The sequence below is a fragment of the Trachurus japonicus genome, unplaced genomic scaffold (assembly GCF_045865225.1).
Source record: "Trachurus japonicus isolate A0001 unplaced genomic scaffold, Traja_1.0 AP031125.1".
NCBI classification, from domain to species: domain Eukaryota; kingdom Metazoa; phylum Chordata; class Actinopteri; order Carangiformes; family Carangidae; genus Trachurus; species Trachurus japonicus.
In genome coordinates this window covers 58,970-77,506 of record NW_028221258.1, presented here as the reverse complement: position 1 = coordinate 77,506, position 18,537 = coordinate 58,970, and the positions used below count along the sequence as shown (strand labels likewise).

The following is an 18,537-nucleotide window of genomic DNA, read 5'->3' as shown; positions in this document are numbered from 1 at the left end:
CAAAGAGAAGACACATTATCCACCACCTCAGATATGGGCAAAGCAGCTGCTTTATTGTCTTGCAACTGATTTTAATTCACAGCAAATGTTGTAGTGGTCAGTGGAAGCTGTGACATGAGTATAGACAGTGGTTAATGTACCTCTTGAGTCATTTCATAGGAATGTTTGTGTCTATAAAGCTTCAAACACATGATTGCACATAGGATTGTTATCTACAGGGTTAACACTGCAGCATTTTTTAAGACTAGTAAAAGTGACAGGAAGTCACTGTTTTAAATAACACTGCGCACTGCTGTAAGTCAAACACTTAACATTTAATGGTAATGCTCTGAACTAAGGCCATATTTGGACAGAGGAAGTTGCCTCTGGTTGTGTGGGTGTAGTTAACTTAACATTGGCAGTATGATACTTCATTTACAGTGGAGTGGAGAGTTCATAATGCTTACTGTATTATCAGCTGTTGAGCGCCTCTGCTGCCACCTGCTGGTCGTATTCAGTCATTGGCACCACAGGCCATTGCAGGTGAGTTGATGTCTTACAATGTCTGCCTCAACAGATGTTGAATCTGATTTTGCACAGTTGGACAGACACTTTAAAACACATGTCGTCTGTTGCTGATCAATGAAGAGGTTTTTGGAGACTCGAAGGAGCCTCTCAGGATTAATAACATTGTTTTATCCCTTGTGTTGTTATTGCAACTGACTTCCTCGCACCAGAATAAAACCTCTGTTTTGAATCATTGACAGAGTGAATGAAAGTAAATGAGGGTGAGAATAAACATGGAGTTAATGTTCGGAATAAAACACATATGTTGTTATTAACCTGCTAATATCTGGCCACCTACATGGGCACGAGCCTTCGTATAGTTCCAGCGTCAACATGTACCTTTGGAAATTAACTGAAATGAAGGGTCTGAAGAGGAGGGTTGTAAAATGAGACTTCAGGGTCGTAGCTCATCACCGCCTCTGCTCTCGGAAGAAGCTAAACAGGAAGGCTAACAGTTAGGGGGAGGGTCTCACACTCAACCACAGCTCACTTCAGCTCTGCTTCTGATGTTCACACAGTCAACAGGAAGACAACATGCAAGGCACAACTCTCTACATCAGACTGTGTGAGTATTGTTTCTGTGTTGACTTTTTTAGCAATATAATCAATACATCTATACAAGCAGACTAGTATTTTTTACAAGATATAGTTGAGTTATTTGCTATTGATGGTTTTTAAGTTATAGAATTGATTAAGTATGCACATTTATCCGAATATACTTACAGAAACTTGTCTTGGCACTGTTCTAAATATGGAGTGAAGTATTGAGTTTACTCAGTCACTGTAGTGGACAAAGCAGTGACCTATTGGAGGAAATCATCATCTGAAAACATCCAATTTATATTCTATATTATATATCTTTTTTTCTCTGTGTTGATGCTAAATTACGGTTTTACTTTAAATAATATAACACATGCAAAGTTATGTCACAAAATAAACCATGTGATGCACAGCTCTCTTCCTTTGTCTCTTCAGTTATGAACGTGCTGTGGCTGCTTGCGCAAGTTCAGGAGAGATATGCTCAGAAATCTGGTAAGATGAATGGTTGGGTTTATATTGTGTGAAAGCAACTAAGCTAACATTAGAATGCACACGTTACTGTAACCTGAATAACTTGAAAAGGCCAAGAGAGACAATTTGGCTTTACTCAAAAAAGGTGTAGAGAGGGAGTAAAGCTGTCTTTACACTACAAGCCTTGATGTCCAATTCCGATTTGTTGCCTATATCCATTTTTTTGACTGTCTATTGACGTGTTCTACCAGAAGTGACCCATATCTGATATCTGCATTTACACTTGCTTTCCTTGCTTGAAACAACCTGCTGAAGAGGAAATAAGCGAACTTTTGTTACAGGAGATTTGTTAGGTCATGTTATAATTCCATAAATATTATAAACAAAGGCGAGTCTGGTGGTCAAAGTTTACATACAACCCGTCACTGTTTACAAATTAAACATCTGTGTCCTTACAAGATAAAGTAAAGTGCCTGAGTGCAGCGGACCTGTTGTGAGATGAGCAGCTGAAAGTGACAGTTGTGCCACCATCCGATCCTCCGCCGCTCACGTAGTGAGGATGGGACAAAGCCTCTTGGACACGTACATTTTAAAATTTTTCCTATCTTGATTTCTAATCGGCTCGTTTCAGTTTTTGCCGGTAGGCAAACGTGAAATCTGGTGTTTCTCTTGCGTGCTCTATCTTTCACATTGCCTCGTTACGATCTGCATAGAAAATGATTGTTATATAATAACAAGAACTAGTGAGGAAAAAAAAACTGTTGCGCGGACACCACGAAAATGAAACACTGTAACATTGAAACGCGTGGGCACGGGAATTAATATTATTATTGATGACCTACAGCACACATTGTCAGGAAAAATCTGTCTGTTTAGACTACAGACGTATTGGCAGGTATCCAATTTGTATCTGATTTATTTCAACATATAATGGGGCCTGATTCTGAATCAGATCTGACAATATTCCATGCATTTTTTTCCCCGTTTACATGTTCATGTTACAGATCCGATCTGCGCCACATAAGAGGAAGAAAATCGGAATTGGGCCTCTTGAACCATGCAGTGTAAAGACAGCCTAAGCGACATTTAGTTTGATGTCTCTTGTGTGTGTTCTGTTCAGGTGGTTTGGTGATCCTGGAGAGTCCTGCTGTGCCTGTGATGGAGGGGGATGATGTCACTCTGCGCTGCAGAAACGGGATGTCTTCATTCGACCTCTCGGCTGACTTCTATAAGGATAACTTCCGAATCGGGAGCAGTGGCACGGGAAACTTCACCATCCACAGTGTTTCCAAGTCTGATGAAGGACTTTATAAGTGCAACATGTCCAGAGGTGGTGAATCAGCAAGGCGCCAGCTGGCTGTTACAGGTGAGGAGATTTAGCAAACCTCACTTCTGTTACATGGTACAGTTTTACAAGTAGAGTGTTGCATGTTGCTTCTAAGTCTTTCTGTTGGACCAGCAGCATGATACACAGCCTGAGCACTTTGTGCACTGTTACATTTTTCAGTTCAAGTTTCAAAATGGTGGCTGAACTTTATGACCAGAATTGAAACTTCCTCCATTAGACAGAGCACTTTTTTTTTTCTTGTGGGGTGTCTGGAAACACATAAATTAAAGCATCTTTCAGTAGTCTGTATCATCTTCCCTCCACATTAGTGATGTTTTTGATTGGGCCATGACATGTTGTTGATCAGCTGTTGCTGTGATCCTGGAGATTCCTGTCCACCCAGTGATGGAAGGAGAATCGGTGACGCTTCGTTGTAGAAAAAGGAAAACTCCCACGACCCACATAGCTGATTTCTACCAATATGACTTCCGTATCGCGACTGGCTATCAAGGAGAGATGACCATCCATAATGTTTCCAAATCTCACGAAGGCCCTTACAAGTGCAGTATCTCTGGAACTGGAAAGTCAGCACAGAGATGGCTTAATGTTAGAGGTGAGACACAATAGAGGTCTGATATTACAATGGTCACCATGGCCTTCGTATTTTGTGTTCCTAATGACGTCTACTGTTTGTTAATCCCATGCTGATCAGAACTTGCTGTGGTCCTTGTGATCCCCATCCTACCTGTGATGGAGGGAGAAGCAGTAACTCTTCACTGCAGAAACAAGATAAATTCCAGTGTGACAGCGGACTTCTATAAAGATGGTGTGTTTATTGGAAGAAGTGCCACTGGGAACTTAACTATCCACATTGTTTATAGGTCTGATGAAGGACTCTACAAGTGCAACATCTTAAGAGCTGGAGAGTCAACAGAGAGGCGACTGACTGTCAGAGGTGAGAGGAAGTGCAAGTTTTAAAAATCCACAATCTCCAAATGTGGTTTAAAAAATGTAGTTGTTAGGTTATGCAATAATTTTCATGTGAAGCCTTGGACAATTACAATATATATTTTTGGTTGTCGTTTCAGCGTGTCAAATAGCGTCCCTTTGCTATGATCAACTTCCTGTTATCCTCTACATCCTCATAAGGACCATGTTCACCATTTTATGGATTGGTCTGATTGTGCGTCACTGTGGGAAGAACGGGTAAATAACATGGACGGATAAAAACGGTAATAAGATTTTTGAATAAAGAAAACATTTGGAAAAATGTTCTTGGAGGCTCGTTGTCTTAGTTTTTTTTTTACTATCAGTTTTTTCTGCATTGAGGTCATTTAATGAATGTTAATTTTACTGATGGACTACGTACCAAAACATGTGAATGAAAACCCTTTTGTAGGAAGGTTTTGTTCTCATTTAACATAAATGTACAACCATGTAAATGTGAAAGGAAAGTGGTTTATGATGTTTTCTGTGTATAGTTGTACCTTGACTTAATAAGTAACTTGTAAGTAGAGCACTTGTTCTGTGGTTCAGTGTCTATCGTGAGAAAAAGTTTCTCAGGGGTGAGGAAGTTATTTCAGGAGTATTAAAAGCACATCTGTTTATGTATTTTTTCTTTCCAACCACAGCACATATAGTTATTCTGACCAGTGAAAGCATTTCTGTAACCCTGTGCACAACAACCACACGTGAACTATATCTGTATGAGAAGTGGCTGTGGGTTCTGTCAAGGTGCAGTAGAGACATTTGCAACAATCGGTATGAAAACCGCAGTCAAGTTAATATGAACAGCCGAATGTTAAACCATTGGCAGAGATGATAAATCCTAAAATGTTTTCCCATACATTTGAGCTTTGGAATGAATGATTAAATAAACAGAAACGCCTGAAATCTCAAACTCTGTCTCTGGTCTTTGTTCATGATCATTGGTGGACTCAACAGCTCAGGTTGATGCTAAGTCTCTTGTTGATACTCACTCTGCAGCTTACAGTATAGAGGTTCATGTCTGAGGTGTAAAATGGTATAATATAATATCCTAGGACCTGGACGGTGACTAGAAACAAGAGTGGCTGATTTACAGCAGAAGTCGAGCTACCTTTCATCTGCCTACTAGGGATGGGCATTTCAAGCAAAAGTTCTATTTGATAATCGCAGGGTACTAATTGATTATTAATCAACTACCCCCTGTCCCCACACACACACCACACACACACTGCCGCAGCCGCCCCCCACACACTCAACTCCACGTCCACATGGATTCCATGTACTCGGTGTTCTCTCTCTTTTCTCTAGCTCTCTTGTCCGTCATCAAGCGGCACAGTTAGCCACCCCCCCTGCCGCCAACACCACCGCCCATCTCACTCTCTCTCTCTCTCTCTCTCTCTCTCTCTCTCCCTCTCTCGTCTGTCATTTGTGAGTGGTGGTTATGGAGGAGCTGTACCGCCGGCCCATTGCTTTAAATCACCCACTGAAAAACAGCCGTCCGTCATTTAAAAATGAAATCGCAGATTGTGAGACTCGGTGCCAGAGAATAATCTAACGGTATCGCTTCTGGTCACAGCGGTACCGTTTAATGAAGTCCTCGTCATGAAATGAACCTTATCTTAACGAGGCAGTCTTCTCTCTCGGCTTAAAACTATGTCAATATTTTCCATAGCTTCTCATCACAGTCTGCACCATGCAGAGTTTGAGCTGCACCTCAGTTTCACTTGTTTTCATTTGACATAGTTTCACACAGAACTTTCTGGTGGACTTTTTCCATGTTTCTCCTTCTGCAACAGTAAAAAGGGAACATGTAAAGTTTTTCAGACAAGATGATTGTCTCAAACTATTCGATATCTTTTAACAGAACGACTATTCGACTATACGAAAACCATTGCCCATCCCTACTACCTACAATAACTAGTTCACTTTGTGTTGTCTGCGTGTCTCTGATGAAGAGCTAATGAAATAGGATCAATTAAAAGGAGAGGTGTAATTCAGTCATTAGCCTCTATCTCAAAGACTTCATTATCCTCATGCATCACTCACTTTGTGATGACTGAGTTAATACTTGCACCTTGTAGGCAAGGCATGCCTCTACACTGACGTAGTAAGCCACACAGGAAGTGTGGCTTACTACTCTCATATACGCTCAACGTTAGTCTTGAACAGTCAGGAGGAGGAGAAGACAACATGGAGGTCACCACTCTCTGCATTACATTGTGTGAGTACTGAGTCTTTTTCATGTGATGGTATTGAGGAATTATCATTATCTATCAAAAAAGAACAGTCAAAAGTCAATTAACAACAAATGCTGTAAGAAGTATGTCTGCAAAAGATTTTATGACATCTATTGCGCTTTGTCGTCAACTTCTAGTTGTAAATTAAAGTTTTTCCTACTTAAGAGTAATTAGACTTTTTGTATTGCCATCTAGTATCATAATGCACTAAAAATAATAAGTAATACTTTTGAATGCATTTTAGGTGAATGGCTGCTGCTGATACATTACATTGTCAGATGTGTTTTTCCACGTGTGAAATACTGTATATAACCTTTTGTGTTTGTGCAGTGAGAAAGATGTGGTTGCTGCTCCTGCTGATGCAAGTTCAGGACAACTGTTTTGCTTCAGAAGCTGGTAATTAATGAATTAATGATTTCAAACCTTAACTTAAACTTGTTAGTATGGGCTTTGTGTTTTAGTGTGTAAGTGTAATAGTGGTTTTCCAACCACCTGATTTTTCTAGGTTTTAGTAGCGGTTGCATGTCTTTATTTGATCAAATTGCTCTCACTGGTCAATCTCTTGTTGGCATCAAATACAGCTTTTCTTCAGGTTGTTCCGGCCCGGCTTCAGCACTTTGAATATGATCCTATCTCATTTGACTGTGGCGGATTGGATGAGAAAGTTGAGTGGAGAGTGATGAGGAAGGTCCAAAGTAAAAACACCAGGTGTGGCACCACTAACTGGGGAATTTCAAACGGATCCCTGTGCACCATCAGAAATCTTTACAAACATGACAGTGGAGAATACTGGTGTGAGGCAAGAGACGGAATCAGAGGCGATACTATCAACATCACTGTTACCGGCAAGTTTACCAAACTATTTATTTTCATGTGAACATTTGTATTCATTATTAATATAGTTGGGAAATAAATCAAATACTGTATTATAAGAATCAGGCCACCCAAAATGTAAGTTCTCTTGGTGTAAATTTGCCCTTGAAGTATATCATCATGGGCAACTAGCTTATTTCCTCTGTTACCAATACCTACCATTAAAAAAATGTTGTGCCTTATGCCAGAGGAAGTACGTTATATTCTCATATACAGTATGAGTCTGCAGTCTGCACCAAACAAACCACATATTGTTAAAAACTTTTGATGTTACATTCAGTTGACTCCATTGCATAGGCACATTTCTGCAATTGTATCATGTTCAGAATATTATAATATAACATGCTTTTCAGCTGGGTCTGTGATTCTGGAGAGTGCTGTCCTTCCTGTGATGGAGGGAGATGCTGTCACTCTACGCTGCAGACGCAAGTCATACTCAACCAACCTGCCGTCTTCTTTCTATAAAAATGGTTGGCTTATCAAGAGCGTCTCAGTTGGCAGCATGAACATCTCCAGTGTTTCCAAGTCTGACGAAGGACTCTACAAGTGCAGTATGTCTGGAGCCGGAGAATCAGCAGAGAGCCGGCTGATCGTCAAAGGTGAAATTGTACTAAAACCCCTGAAGATTTACTTGGTTTACTGAGCTAGCCAGCATATCTTATTAGCTAGGTCAACATTGTTGTTTACACACTATTGTTGGTCACAACCCTGAAAAACACAATTTAAGTATAAGGGTATTAAAATTTATGTATTTGTGTAAATGTTGATATACAGTATGTCCGCTAAATTTCTGTGTTCTGACTCTAGCTTTGTCATTCCAGGAGATTTGGGAGAAACTATCCACATTTGCTCCGATCAACTACCTGTTCTCCTGTACCTCCTGATAAGGACAGTTGCCACCATTGTATGGGTGGCTCTGCTGCTAAAAGTGTTGAGAAAACATCACGATGGGACACCAAGGTGATTTAAAAAACAGAAACAAACTTTTTTCTCTTCTCACATAATCTAGAGCTTTACTTTTAACAATCAATGTGCTAAAGATATATTACTGCAAAAAATTTCATAAATAAAAAATACTGAGAAAACTATGCCACGTGTAACTTTAATAGTCAAATGCAACTGATCTGTTTGAAACAACTTGGAGAACTTCTGTGCAATTTTTATTCAGTCTGTCATTTTAACTCTGTTCTCTACAGTAAATGACTTGTAGTGTGTGAAAAGACATGTTTGAGTCTTTCTATATATCAACTTGTGCATCATAAAACAGCTTTTCTCTGAGGGGAATGCAGGCAGAGTTATTTGTTGTGTTTTTAAACCTCACAACCTTTCTAAATAAAATCTTTCGCATTAAACGTGAGTGTTGAACCTTGACCGAGCCTTCACAGAATAACCACACCGTCTCTGCAGCTCTGTGAATAGATGTTGGTTGGTGTCTTGGCAGCTCACTCATACGTGTCTGAAGTCACGATATTTGGTTTTGATTATAGAAGCCGAAGCACTGATGCCTGAAACAACTTGTACCGAAACCCTAAGTCACCAGAATGAAACAGATGTGAAAGATCAAGCACTACATTGGCTGCTGAAAATACACAGACGGGTGTGAACAGAGACAGCCTTTATTTGACTTGTTAGATTCATGTTCAAATGCAAGTAAACTTAAAACTTTAAAAAATACAGTTTTACAGAAAAAAGTAAAGAAATCAGTCTGTCATGACTCCAAAGTTCAAATAGAGAAGAATGTGCAATAAAGGTCTTGTAGATACAACGTTAAAAGGTGTGTGTCTGTGTGACTGGTCAAGTTCAACACAGAACCTGAAGATCTCCTGAGTTGCTGTGGACTACATTTAGAGTTACTGTGAGTCAGTACAATAAAACCTTCATGAGTAAAAAGACAAAACTTCATTAACAACCTGGTCAACCTGGTTTATAAATGAGGCCCCAGCTCATTGACCACTTTCACTACCTTCTCTTGCTTCATTTAGTTTTTTTTCTTCTTTTTTTTGAGAAACTAAATGGATCAGGTATCATTTCACTTTCATGAATGTAAAGCGAAAAGTTCCTGTGAAACACAATTCGAAAAGTACAAAAAAAAAAATCACAGAATTCGATTCCCGCGTTGAGCAGTCCTATCCTGCATGTCATTCCCCCTCTCTCCTGTCTCTCTCAACTGTCCTATCAAATAAAGACATGAAAAGCCAAAATAATATACTTAAAAAAAAGAAAAGAAAATGTGGTATGTGATATTCAGTCACTGATAACTGAATATCAGACATTGGCTGCATATCAGTTTTTATTTTTTTACTCATCTTTACATTTCAATTAGCAGGTTGTAATTTCACACAAACATCACTGTTTTTTTGTTTTCAGATAATTAACAAATAATCAAATCATGCAATTTATTTTACAATGTATTCAAAGACATCAGTATTTTTTATTGACCCTTTGCATTTTTTATTGACCCTAAATTTCAAAACTCCTGAGCAGAAATTCAACTCCCCTGATGACCTGCTTGAGCGACTGTGAGCGACAGCTTAAGCGTACACAGTACGTCCACATGCTGGTGCTATGGCCTCACCTCTCCAACTCGTCTCTTTCTTTCTTTCCCTCTATATCTCTATCCATCTACCTCTTTCTATCTATCATTCCCCCTTTTTTTCTTCTTTCTTTCTTTCTTTCTTCTACCCTATTTCTGTCTTTTTACTTATTTCTTTCTACCCCCTTTCTCTGTCTTTTTACTTCCTTCCTTCCTTCTTTGTTTCTACAGTACCACATTTCTGTCTCTTTCTTTCTTTCTTTCTTTCTTTCTTTCTTTCTTTCTTTCTTTCTTTCTCTCTTTCTTTCTCTCATTCTGTCTATCATCCCCCTCTCTCTGTCTCCTTTTTCCCCTCTTTTTCTTCTTTCTTTCACCCATAGAAAGACATTCATCTCTCAGTCTTCAAGTTTTATATTTTAGCTTTAGCCTTTTTCAACGTTTCCTCAGCAGTTTCTTCAGCTAACTCAGCATTGTTTTAACAATTTCTTCAGCTCATTCAGCAATAGTGTTCAGCTGCTTTCAGCATTCACATGTATTTTCTGCAGGAAATGCTTTCTTTTTCTAGTTGGTACCATTTTTTCTTTCATTTTGAGTAATCTCAATTTCAGTCAGTGAATCTGTGTGCTATGTCTAAACTTGGATTTAAAGGTACCATCCCGGGCAGCTCATTTTGTGGCAAAAATATAAAAATCTGAGTATATCGGTTAAGTATTAGACAGTAATTGATGCTATTAGTGGTTTGACATATCAATGACGAAATTTGGTCATCTGTGTAAGGAGTAGGGACTAAAATTTGGCCGACCAATCAAATTAGTCTCAGTTCAACTTTGGTTGGATGGCCCGTCTGTCAGTCAACGTGCACGCTGTTCTGCTAGTATGCAAGCACTTTGATTGTAGCTACACTTTTTCACAGTACATCACAGCCAGCCAGCCAGCAGCTAGAAAGCTAGGAATTCGTCATGGCACAGCTAAAGGACCAGCCGGATATCCAACCTCCAACTGCACCTCCTAATCAACCACCACCCAAAAACCTAACACTTTTATTGAAAGTATGAAAGACCGTCAGAAGTTACTTGGCTCGTTTTCTCCCTCGGGATTGCTGAGGTCGCCCGGCAGATCAGCTCAGTGGAGTGGCTGCTGCTGCTGCTGCTGCTGCTGCTGTGACAGCTGCCATGGTCCCTGTACTGGGGGCTCACACAGACTCTGCACTTCTCCCAAACAACGGAGCAAATTTCCTAACAAAGGTTATAAACTGACCACAGACTCTGGATTAAACTGTGACGTGTTAACAGTGCTAAAGCCAGAATTAAAACAGCTTTTAGCAGCTTTATTGGCTGTCGGTTGCCACAATGCTAATTTCTGTTAGCCCGTCTATGAGGTTTTGCATTATGTTAGCATTAAGCTAGCGGGCTTTATGCTTAGTTGTAATACTGGCTGTGTGTGTTTTGAACGTTGTTTAAAACTATGTACATCTTTGATGCTTAAATATATATATTACCGCTTAATACTCCTCTTTTATTTTATGTATGCTGCTATTTTTTATGCAGCCTTACTGTCGGTTGCCGCGGGCTAATTTCTGTTAGCCCGTCTATGAGGTTTTGCATTATACGTTAGCATTAAGCTAGCGGGCTTTATGCTTAGTTGTGATACTGGCTGTGTGTGTTTTGAACGTTGTTTAAAACTATGTGGGTTTGATTGAACATCTTTGAAGCTTAAATATGTATATTACCGCTTAATACTCCTCTTTTATTTTATGTATGCTGCTATTTTTTATGCAGCTTTACTGTCGGTTGCCGCGGGCTAATTTCTGTTAGCCCGTCTATGAGGTTTTGCATTATACGTTAGCATTAAGCTAGCGGGCTTTGTGCTTAGTTGTGCTGGCTGTGTGTGTTTTGAACGTTGTTTAAAACTATGTGGGTTTGATCGAACATCTTTGATGCTTAAATATAGCCTATATATTCCCACTTAATATATTGCTTTACTCCTCTTTTTATTTTATGTAGGTATTTTTACTGTAGGGCAGGCTAATCTTGACAAATAAAACCTTGAAGCAAAAAGATCTTGCCTTTTGTTTGAGAACTGACATTTGTACAATAATTCAGTAACAGTTGTAAATGTACCTTTGTACAATTTATTTTTTAATATTTTACCGTTCAAAAGCAAGCTCAGTGCTGTCTGTCCCATAGAATAACATGACAGTGGCAGCCTGCTGTAGCCGCTCTGATGCCCTGCTTGTGGTGCAATACATACAACAGTCTCCGGCTGCAATGAACACCGAGCAATGGGGGCGTGGTTTTTGTGATTCCTGATTGGACGGAGGGGCGGGTGTGCGATTCGAAAAAGAAATCGTTAGTCCAGTAAATCCAGCCGCCCGGGATGGTACCTTTAAGGTAACTGATGTTGTTTTCCCTGTTAATTATGTTAGACCAGGGGTTCCCAACCTTCCCTTTTCCTTTCATGACCAATCAATATGCACTAGCTTAGATATTTTAATATGCTGTATTTTATTTGAACTAAATTTATATTTGAGAAAGTGAAAGTATAAAATACAGTTGTTTAAAACTGTGTGGTGTTTTTGATCATAATTTGAATTAGTTAAAAAATATTTATATCATATTTTTTTTTTCTTAATCAATTACTAGACATTTCAGGGGACCCCATTTGAATTTCAGGCGACCCCAAGGTTGAAAAGCACTGCATTAGACCATTCTTACAATTTTAATTATTACACCTCTGTGGCAGCAGAGATTCTTTTTTATGACACCTACTAGTTTCTGGATCTGTCTCTCTATGTTCAGTTGACTCAGATGAAAGTAAACTGATTGTACACATGCATTTACACTATATATCTACTCACTTCACTTTCTGTGAAGGTGATCTTTAATTTTGAGTTTGTTCCACTTCCTTCAGCTGCATATCTGTTATCTCTATTTGTTTCTCCACATTTTACTTCCTCTTTGTGATTGTGTCCATGACACCTGCTATTTTCTGTATCTGTCTCTCTATGTTCAGTTGATGATTCTCCAGTTTCCAGTGGAACTGTGACAGACTTTGCTTTTCTCGCAAGTACTTGTCTCTTTTATCAGTCAACTTTTCTGTCTCACTTTCTGCGATAAGCTTCTCCACAGACTGAAGCTTCTCTTTGTTTTCATTCATCTCTTTCTTTATCTCCTCCAACTGTTCCCTCTTTTCTACTGGTGGAGTGTCAGATTTCTCCAGTTTTTCCTTTCTCTTCTCCAGTTCATCTTGATCATTCACTAGATCTTCCTTTTCTTCTAAGTGTCTCTCTCTTCTGATTCTTTCACTCTCTATTTGTTTCTCTTGTGACAAAACCTTTTCCTTGTTTTCCTCCATCTTTTCCTCTGTCTCTTTCACCAGCTCCATGAGTTCCTTTCTCTGGTTCTCAAGGCCGTCCTTTAGGTCCATCATTGAAGTTAAAGTTGCTTTCAAGGTATTCAGTTCTTCTTCAGATCGTTGTTGTAACCAAGCCTCTTTTTCAGCCAAGGAAAAGTCATGGTCAAAGGGAACATAGTAACAAATTGAATGCTCTCATTAGAAATAACACTATCAGGATGTAAATGAATACACACGCATTTCTTTACATTTTGACATTATCCATTCTAATAACTTAGCCATTGGTTTCATTACGACAATAGAATCATGTTGATTTTTTTTTTTTTTACTTACTGATTTCAGATTTATTCCATTTCCAGACAAAACATACAACTGAGACACAAATGCAAGCTGTACTTCCCAAAATAATTGTCATGATGAAGAGTAACTTTGAAATTGGAGACCAACCACCACCTGGAAAAACAAGGGTTACAGTTTGAATTTTTTAAAACCATTTTTCTTAACACAAGACATGCAACACATGCACACATGATCAATCTTAACCTCAAAGCAGTGTCTCACCATTTTACAAAACATAGTGGGTCTCAGTCATGAAACGTGAGCAGCATGGATTTGTGTGTAAAACATGTGCAGCGGAAATTTACGTGGATTTCCACATTCATCAATCTTTTAGTAGCACAGATCTTTTCGTAGCTACTCACAAAATCTACACCTGCTCCTGACTGTGTGTAGCGCTTGTGTAAATGTAGAAATGCACAGAAATATTGCTTGTCACTGCTGTAAATTACAATTTAAATTTGCATTACCCCCTCTCATGTTAAAATTACGTTGATGCCTTTGAAACACGTAATTTAAACATGACAAAGAATTAGAAATATTTGGAGAGAGACGTTTTAGGGATTGGACACGCACGAACACGTCAAGGCTCCATTTAATGATGAAAATAATGAGATATAAAACCGGAAAAACTTTTCTTCCATAAATGTCCAGCTGATATGCGATGCAGAGTGTGTGACGCTACACGTTGCTACAAGCTCAGTGGACGAACATTTAGACACACACGTTAGCTCATTGGTATAGTAACTAAACGGTAACAGGTGACTGTTGCTGCGTGCGTCTGCCCCGAGTCTGAAACAGCGGCGGCGTTAATGAAGCAGCGTCAGGCCTTCAGTGAAATGCTCGGTGAAATCGCCGATTAAATACGGCGAGCCGCGAGCGATGTAGATAGCCTATCTCACCTGGTAGAGCACACCCGCTGCAGCGACCCAGTTCGATCCCACCTGACAGTCGCTTTGCTCCGTGTCAATCCGGTCAATCCCCCCTCTCACTCTCTCTCCCTCTCCCCCGTCTCTCTCCAGCTCTCCTTTCAAAATAAATACATAAAAAGTCAGAAAATAAAAAATAATAAAATTTGAGTCGGTGCTTGCCCGACCGGGCAAGTCCGCACAGGTTCTACCTGCCCGCTGGTAATTTTTACTTGCCCCGGGCAGTCGGGCAACCTTTAATGTCGAGCCCTGCTACAATCATCTTACACACGCTTACGATCAAATCTGAGTTTACGCTTACGATCAAATCTGAGTTTCCTGCACCGTTCATGAATCCGGAGTAGAGTTTTAGTAGCGTGAGCTTTTATGTGCAAATCTACACACAGATTTACTAACGTTTCATGAATAAGACCCAGTGACATTTCAAAATTTGATGTTAAAACTTGGTTTTGCCTTGGTGGGCCCATTCCCTAGCACAGCCTGAAGAGTGATGTTTCTAACTCATAGTGGCAAAAGACAACAACAAAAATAATGTTTTTATGATCGAAAGCAAAAACAGTAGGAAACAAATTGTAAATAGAGCAATGTATACCAATCAGATCTTTGAGGCATGTCATGATGCTCCTCTTCTTTAGGGCTTCTGCCTCCTGAGGGAAATGCTGACAGGGGAAAAACTATCACTATGAATGAACATAATCAATGCAGCCTATAAGAATATTTTAAGTGATCATCCAGTGTACAGTTGATGCACAAATTAAGCTTGACCCATAACCCATAATCAATACAAAATATTAACAGTCATCATGCAACCATTCAATACTGAATCAATGACACAACAGGAAAAAATAAACCAATAAATGAAACAAAGATAAATATCAGCAAAATGTATGTTCATCAATGTTCACTGTGGAAACGGATTCTATAGATGGTGATAATTGTAACAATTTTTGTTCTGTTAGGTAGTATTCAAAAACCCACACATATTGTTCTTTTTTTTAATGATATACATGTGTCATATAACAAAGTAATCAAGTAAAAAGCACAATATTTGCTTTTTTTTTAAATGTAGTGATTGAATTGTATTGCTTCAATTCTTGTAATCAAGACGTGGAAGAGAGAGCTTGATCTCAATTGGCCCCTCCCGAAATAAATGAAGGTGAATAAATAAATGAATTACAATAGATAATACCAATGTCATTATTAGGAGCACTAACTATTATTTTACAGGATACAGAAATGTATACAAAACAAACACTTAAATATATAAGATCTCACATACCTCTGTATTGTGTCCACTAGTCAGTTCAGCTCAGCTCACCTCAGGGAGTAAGTTACTTGTCTGGTCAAAGTCCTGCTGTAAAATGCTTTATTGGTTCATTTTAATCTTTATTGGCTACAGTTGGGATTAATGATTTCATACCGCAGGGCTAAGGGTATGCTGTCTCTGTTTTTTCAACACTGCACCATCATCTATGACTGGCTGATGGTCTATGGAAGAACTATCCTATCTTTGATCAAGTGCATAGATTTTTAGTTTGAGAGCATGATTTCATTCCTTTTCAGTGACACAGCTCCTTTGCACGCTCAGATTTTTCTCCTCATGCTCACATTTTATGCTCGCACTTAAATGTCTGCTGATTTCTTTCAAAATGTTAGCTTGAACTCAAAAATCACATGCCTGTGCTTACATTTCTCCTTCTTGCACACAAAAATTTTACTCGCATTCGAATGTGCCCTGTTATGTGCTCACTCAGATCTAGTGTCTGGTCCGGTATTTTTTTTTTTTGGCCTAATGAATGAAATAATAATAAAAAAAAAACAATAATAATAATAATTTGTGCGGTGAAAATACGTGGGAGGACAGATGGAAGGTGTGACTCCTCTCTTCTCCATAATAACAATTCTGGTAGGCCTATACTCTTGTATATTGACGCACTCACGTACGCTGGTGTCTTACTTTTAACTGGTTGTGGGGGGGAAAAAGCGCATCGTGGAGCCTGCGTGCATGGGGGTGTAGGCTACTGAGTGAGTTAGTTAGCTCCAGATAAACTGCTTTTTCCAACCAGTTGTTACACTGTAAAAGTTTTGTATATACGTACACTTGAACCGCTGTATTATTTTGGGACGGGACGTCTTGTATGCGGAGAAAATACGCTGTTCTGTTCTGTGTCCTATGCACTAGTTCAGCTAAGTGGGGGAGACCTCTTTCCTGCAGATACTGTACTGAGAGGGCATCTGCTGCACTGTCAATTCTTCTATCAACCTTATGTGAAAAACACAGTGAATACATTTTATGTTTATAGACAGGGGCATCACTAGGTTTTAAGGACAAGGGGGCTTAGCCCCCAGGAGATGAACAGGATGTGAGCATACGTGGTGCATGAGCATAAAATTTCACAAACATCGAAGACTGAAATTGCTTTTAAACTTTTTTGGACAGATTTAACAAAGAGCCTACTGTGTAAAATTTTTTAGGTTGTATAGTTTTATTTCAGTCTGTTTTTTTAAAGAAAGCTAAGACCTGTGAGATTACTACAGACATATATGGAGTACAGTAGAAAATGTAAATTCTTCATCTCTGCCTAGTAGAAAAACAAACAAACAAAAAAGCCCACATTATTTAGAGTAAACTCTACCTTTGAATCATGGAATATTAGGCAAATGTATCTAATAATTAGTTAAGTAATATCTGATGAGTAACTGTGCAAAAGTAGATGCTAAAAAAATGAACCTGAGCAATTTTATCACAGATATGTCCTGGTGGAATATAAATAACCTGTTTTGGGCTCATTTTGATTTCACCCAGACGTCTTAACATTTTCCCATTCTAAATTAACTTTTTTGATCACCGGCCAATGTGTGAGAATTTGTGTTTGCCAATCAGTCCAAATATAAATAGCGTGTTTTTAGCTTCTATCATTCTGACAACTGAAATAATTACTTTCAGGCATTGTCCCTATATGAAAGGAGGCTGAAAATCACAGAATATGTTTGTTCTGATAATACAAGTCAGCAGTCCTGAAATGTGTGTTTCTCCTCTATAAAACACATTCTGCATCTGGGGGCAGAGCTCTGTGGGAAACAGTAGGGGAGAAACAGCTGGACAGGGAACCGGGATTTGACACAACACCAACAAGCACTGAGAGCCGGGTAGCATGTAGCTGCAGGAGAAGCAGGTCCATGCAGCGGATCGATTCTGAGTTTATTCTTATCACATGACAATGCGGTGCGCTTGCCACCTCCCAAATTTGTTGCAACAAGGAGCAGTCAGATGTGTTTGTGGTAACAGTGGTAACATAAGGGGAAAAAAATATATGATGTTTGTAGTTCTTTATCTGTCAAAGTGCACCAGATTGAAACCTTTTAATATAAAATTGCCAAAAATTTCTGACACCCCCAACCCCACCATCTCCCCCGCGCACCACGACTAAATGACCTCGGTATCTCAAAAATCCTGCATACGGCCCTGCATGTTGAAGTGTGTAAATATACATTTTATGTTTTTGTGTATTTCTATTATCTTGTGTATCATAAAACAGCTTTTCTCAGTAGGGAATGCAGGTAGAGGAATTTGTTGTGTTCTTTCTAAATAAAACTTTGACCGACCCTGTGCAGAATAACCACACCGTCTCTGCAGCTCTGTTGGTTGGTGCGTTGGCAGCTTACTCATCTGTCTGAAGTCACTTAATTTGGTTTTGATTATAGAAGCCGAATCATTGATGCCTTAAACAACTTGTACTGAAACCCTAAGTCACCAGAATGAAACGATGTGAGAGATCAATTGGCAGCTGAAAATACACAGACAGAATGTGAACAGAGACAGCCTTTATTTGACTTGTTAGATTCATGTTCAAATGCAAATAAACTTAAAACTTAAAAAAAAAATACAGTTTTACAGAACAAAGTAAAGAAATCAGTCTGTCGTGAATCCAAGGTACAAATAGAGAAGAATGTGCACTAAGAGTATTATACAAGGTTAAAACGTGTGTGTGTGGGGTGGTGTTTAGCTCAGTTGCTAGAGCACCCGCCCCATGTGTTGAGGCTATAGTCCTCACTGCAGGCGGCCCTGGTTTGAATCTCACATCGAATGGCCCTATTCTGCGTGCCCCCCCCCCCCCCCCCCCCCCGCCCTCCCATGTTAAATGACTAAACAAATGTAGAAAGCTTATATTATTATCATCATCAATATGTGTAATGCTGGTGTATGGTGTTTCTGAGGCCTTGAGAAAATAAAACACCCAGCTCACTGAACTGAAGCAAAACTGTGATAAGAACTGAACCGTGGGTTTGGTGAATCCTTCCACTCTTATCTAGCAAGAGCCACCCAGGCTTAAGGATCTGGTTTCTGCTCTGACTGTGATTCCTCCTGAATCTCAGCTCTTTGTGCCTCTACCTGCTTCAGTT

General features: G+C 39.3%; 1 protein-coding gene across 3 annotated transcripts; it reads left to right on the top strand.

Moving 5' to 3' along the window:
- The first annotated feature begins 852 nt into the window (after positions 1-852).
- On the top strand, positions 853-4,972 carry LOC146959750 (low affinity immunoglobulin gamma Fc region receptor III-B-like). 3 transcript variants are annotated; one of them, XM_085772943.1, is made up of 7 exons: positions 853-1,111; positions 1,522-1,578; positions 2,678-2,923; positions 3,252-3,497; positions 3,597-3,839; positions 3,973-4,155; positions 4,214-4,972. In XM_085772943.1, exons 1-6 carry the CDS (start codon positions 1,081-1,083, stop codon positions 4,092-4,094), a joined length of 945 nt encoding a protein of 314 aa, XP_085629069.1. In that variant the 5' UTR covers positions 853-1,080; the 3' UTR covers positions 4,095-4,155; positions 4,214-4,972. The 3 variants fall into 3 exon arrangements, with proteins under 3 accessions (XP_085629069.1, XP_085629067.1, XP_085629068.1); XM_085772941.1 differs by lacking the exon at positions 853-1,111 and having other exon boundaries at positions 1,442-1,578; XM_085772942.1 differs by lacking the exon at positions 853-1,111 and having other exon boundaries at positions 1,442-1,578; positions 3,973-4,972.
- The last annotated feature ends 13,565 nt before the right edge of the window (positions 4,973-18,537 follow it).

Bases quoted from the DNA above. Each gene is read 5' to 3' on its own strand.
- LOC146959750 (XM_085772941.1), top strand. From the start codon at position 1,470: ATGTCACAAAATAAACCATGTGATGCACAGCTCTCTTCCTTTGTCTCT. The intron at 1,579-2,677 runs GTAAGATGAATG...TGTTCTGTTCAG, and splicing joins GAGATATGCTCAGAAATCTG to GTGGTTTGGTGATCCTGGAG. The intron at 3,498-3,596 runs GTGAGACACAAT...CATGCTGATCAG, and splicing joins GAGATGGCTTAATGTTAGAG to AACTTGCTGTGGTCCTTGTG.